Here is a 4,348-nt window from a genome sequence, read left to right as displayed (position 1 = left end):
ATTCTTAACCCAAAAAATACTCCAAAGACTAATGTCAGTGCTCAAAATGCAAGGCCACGAGTACTTATCAGAAAGACCAAGACTTAAATTTCAGGTTGAAGTTTCTTGCACATCTCATCATTAAAGACAAAAGACATTTTCCCTGTAGGGTCGGTCACTAATGCCATTTTCTAGTGTTCACTAGAACTTGTCGAACTAGAAATTGGCACTCTAAACCAAAAAATACTCCAGAGACTAACAACAGTATATTGGTATTCGTATGAATTTGATATCATTAAATAAATCATCTAAGATCATTGATTTGCCTCATCAGTTCTTGTTTTGTCAGTTGTAGTTATGGGAAGAAGTTGCAATCTTCTCTTTGCTTTTGTGGTTTTCATTCTACTCCATACTTCACTCTCTTCTGTTCCCAATATTAGTACTGATGAAGCTGCTCTTCTTGCCTTCAAATCTCACATTTCTTCTTTCGCTCCAAACAATATCTTAGCAACCAACTGGTCTTCTTCCAGACCAGTTTGCAGCTGGATTGGCATCACTTGCAGCTCCCGACACCATAGAGTCACAACATTAGACATTTCTAACATGAAACTTTACGGTACCATTCCTCCACACCTTGGAAACCTCTCATTTCTTGTCTCCCTTGACATCAGTGACAACACATTCCATGGGAATTTGCCACAAGAGTTGGCTCATTTGCAGAGGTTGAAACTGATTAATGTCACAAGCAATAACTTCACGGGTGCCATTCCATCATTTTTAAGTTTGTTACCTAACCTTCGATACATGTACCTTTCAATAAACCAATTTTCGGGAGAAATTCCATCTTCCCTTTCCAATCTAACAAAGCTAGAAGTGCTGAGAATAAAAGGAAATTTTCTTGAAGGAGAGATCCCTCGAGAACTTGGTGATCTTCATTACATGACTGCTTTAAACCTGGAAAGTAACCACCTTACTGGCTCTATACCACCATCAATTTATAACATTACAACCATGCGAGTCATTGCTCTTACCGAAAATAATCTTACTGGTAAGCTTCCATCAACTATATGTGACCATCTTCCAAACTTGGAAGGGCTTTACCTCTCACGCAACTTCCTAGGTGGCATTATTCCACCAAACTTCGAAAAATGCAAAAAACTCAAGATCTTATCATTGTCTGAAAATGAGTTCATTGGAACTGTACCAAGGGAGTTAGGCAACATAACAGATCTTACAGAATTATTTCTTGGAGTACAGCACTTGCAAGGTAGTATAACATTTCCTAGCACAGAAATTTGGAATTTTCTTCTTTTTCACTCTTTCACCAATTTGGTACTCATATATATATATATATATATATATATATATATTTCCCCACTTGACAGGAGAGATACCAGTGGAGCTAGGTAATCTTAAGAATCTACAGTTGTTGACATTATCTGCTTGTTATCTTACTGGTTCCATCCCCACAAGCATTTTCAACATGTCAGCACTGCGGATACTAGTACTTGACGAAAACATGCTTAAAGGTAATCTACCAGCAGATTTAGGCAGTGGGATCCCCAGCCTAGAAATGTTTATTTGTGCAAACAACAATCTGAGTGGTTTTATATCTGCTACTATCTCAAATGCTTCAAGACTCTATATGGTCGATCTTTCAATCAACCATTTGACAGGTTCGATTCCTCAATCACTTGGTAACTTAGAAAACCTTGAGGTTTTGGACCTGTGGCTGAACAATCTTATTAGCGATTCATCATTGAGCTTCCTGGCATCTTTGACAAACTGTAGGAAACTGAGTGAACTCTCTTTCAGTTGGAATCCCTTGGACAGTTACCTTGCATCAATTGGAAATTTCTCGGATTCTCTGCAAATTTTCAAAGGAAGTAATTGTAAACTGAAAGGCTTCATTCCTGAAGAAATTGGCAATCTTACCGGTGTGATAAATATGGATTTCTCACAAAATGATATGACTGGACATATTCCAAATACTGTCCAAGGCATGTTGAACCTTCAAGAATTTTACCTACCTCGCAACAAGTTAGTAGGAATCATACCAGATGCTATCTGCAATTTAAAGAATCTTGGAGCATTACACTTGTCAGAAAATCAGTTTTCTGGTTCAGTGCCACCATGCGTAGGGAACATTACCAGTTTGAGGTATCTTTATCTAGATAACAACAGGCTGAATTGGAGCATACCTGCAAGCTTGGGGAACCTTCAAGATCTCATAGAATTCGATGTTTCGTCCAATTTATTAAATGGGGAAATTCCGATGGAGATTGGAAATTTAAAGGTTGTAACGCTGGTTGATCTGTCAGAAAATGATTTTAATGGTAAGATCCCTAACACACTAGGGGGCCTAGATAGATTGATTAATCTTTCTCTAGCTCACAATAGATTAGATGGGCCTATTCCAGTTTCATTTGGAAAAATGCTTGGGTTGGAATTCTTGGATTTGAGCAATAACAACCTTAGTGGTGAAATTCCAAAGTCATTAGAAGCTCTCGTGTATCTCAAATACTTGAACTTCTCATTTAATGAACTTAGTGGAGAGATTCCCACGGGTGGTCCTTTTGCAAATGCCACAGACCAATCTTTCTTGTCCAATTATGGGCTCTGTGGTGATTCTAAGTTTCATGTGTCACCATGCGTCATCAAATCTCCCAAGAGGTCAAAGACAAAAAAGGCAATCTTGGTTTTGTACATCCTTTTAGGAGTGGGTATGCTATTTCTTGCATTAGTCCTTGCATATGTATTTTTACGATTGCGAAAAAAAAAGAAGAATGCAGGTCAAGCAGATGGATATCTAGTAAAAGGGCATAAAAGAATTTCTTACTATGAGCTTGAACAAGCAACGGAAGGATTCAGTGAAAGCAACTTGCTTGGTAACGGGAGTTTCAGCAAGGTCTACAAAGGGATACTTAAGGATGGTACTTTTTTGGCAGCAAAGGTATTCAATGTGAAATTGGAGGGTGCATTCAAAAGTTTTGATACGGAATGTGAGATGCTAAGAAGCCTCCGCCATCGTAATCTTACTAAAGTCATCACTAGTTGCTCCAATCTTGATTTCAAAGCCTTAGTATTGGAGTACATGCCGAATGGGACACTTGAAAAATGGCTATATAGTCATAACTTTTTCTTGCACCTATTGCAGAGATTAGATATAATGATAGATGTTGCATCTGCAATGGTCTATCTCCACAATGGTTGTTCAAATCCGGTGGTGCATTGTGACTTGAAGCCAAGCAATGTCTTGCTAGATCAAGAAATGGCTGGCCATGTCAGCGATTTTGGTATTGCAAAAATGTTAGGTGCAGGGGAGACTTTTGTTCAAACAAGGACAATAGCAACCATTGGATATATTGCTCCAGGTATTGTAAACTTTTACATCTTCCTCATGTCCTTAGCATACCCAAAACATTAATTAATTTCCTCGGATATATATGATCAGTTTTAGCATATTCCTTGATAAGTAGGAAGCTTTTTTGATCATTTCAACCATGATTGCAGAGTATGGACAAGATGGAATAGTATCCACGAGTTGCGATGTTTATAGTTTTGGCATCCTGATGATGGAGACGTTTACAAGAATCAGACCAAGTGATGAAAGATTTACTGGAGAATTGAGCATACGACGTTGGGTTAGTGATTCTTTTCCAAATGAGATTAATAAGGTAGTGGATGCTAATTTGGTACAGCTAGGGGATGAACAAACTGATGCAAAGATGCAGTGTCTTTTATCTATCATGGATTTAGCTTTGAGCTGCACTGTAGTAACACCTGATGCAAGAATTGGCCTGGAAGATGCTCTTTCAACACTTCAAACGATTAGACTCCAGTTTGTCAGTAGTCGTCACTAGGTGGAATAAGACTGTCGGCTCCCCATTGTTTTTTGATTACCTATGTGTGTTGTATTATCCTTTCATTTCTGCATTAGTACTTAAGTTTGTTGTATTGTGGATTGTGGTAGCAAGTCATTTCTTGATGTGTGTAATTTTAATGATATAAAGAGGTCTACAATGAGACTTGAAATATTTGGTGCTAAGTTTCCTTATTTCCTTTTCAATATACTAGTTACTTGTCTTCTCAAAATAAAATAATGGATCTCTTAGTGTTCTCCCTGCATCATCAAATGATACCCTCAACCTGTTTTTGTGCAAATGAACACTTGAATTTCTTTACAAATACTGTAGACCTGACTTTCACTAATACAACTTGTAGTACTAAAAATTACAACATTCTAAAACAAAAAACATTCCACTTCAATAACTATCTTGAATTTGTGCAATAAAAATCTTAGTGGTGAAATTTCTCAGTCATTAGAAGCTCCTGTGCTTCTCAAAAAAATTATATAATGACTGACATC

The 4,348-nt window shown here is 37.5% G+C and overlaps 1 protein-coding gene across 1 annotated transcript; it reads left to right on the top strand.

Moving 5' to 3' along the window:
• The first annotated feature begins 274 nt into the window (after nucleotides 1-274).
• Nucleotides 275-4,014, top strand: LOC129875094 (receptor kinase-like protein Xa21). The gene is made up of 3 exons (XM_055950527.1): nucleotides 275-1,246; nucleotides 1,365-3,353; nucleotides 3,493-4,014. The coding sequence occupies exons 1-3, from the start codon at nucleotides 337-339 to the stop codon at nucleotides 3,840-3,842; spliced, it is 3,249 nt and encodes a 1,082-aa protein (XP_055806502.1). The 5' UTR covers nucleotides 275-336; the 3' UTR covers nucleotides 3,843-4,014.
• The last annotated feature ends 334 nt before the right edge of the window (nucleotides 4,015-4,348 follow it).

The sequence above is a fragment of the Solanum dulcamara genome, chromosome 11 (genome assembly GCF_947179165.1).
Source record: "Solanum dulcamara chromosome 11, daSolDulc1.2, whole genome shotgun sequence".
Classification (NCBI taxonomy): domain Eukaryota; kingdom Viridiplantae; phylum Streptophyta; class Magnoliopsida; order Solanales; family Solanaceae; genus Solanum; species Solanum dulcamara.
Note: the sequence above shows the minus strand (reverse complement) of the source record. Positions and strands in the feature narration are given on the sequence as shown.

Bases quoted from the DNA above. Each gene is read 5' to 3' on its own strand.
- LOC129875094 (XM_055950527.1), top strand. From the start codon at position 337: ATGGGAAGAAGTTGCAATCTTCTCTTTGCTTTTGTGGTTTTCATTCTA. The intron at 1,247-1,364 runs GTAGTATAACAT...CCCACTTGACAG, and splicing joins TGGAGTACAGCACTTGCAAG to GAGAGATACCAGTGGAGCTA. The intron at 3,354-3,492 runs GTATTGTAAACT...CCATGATTGCAG, and splicing joins CATTGGATATATTGCTCCAG to AGTATGGACAAGATGGAATA.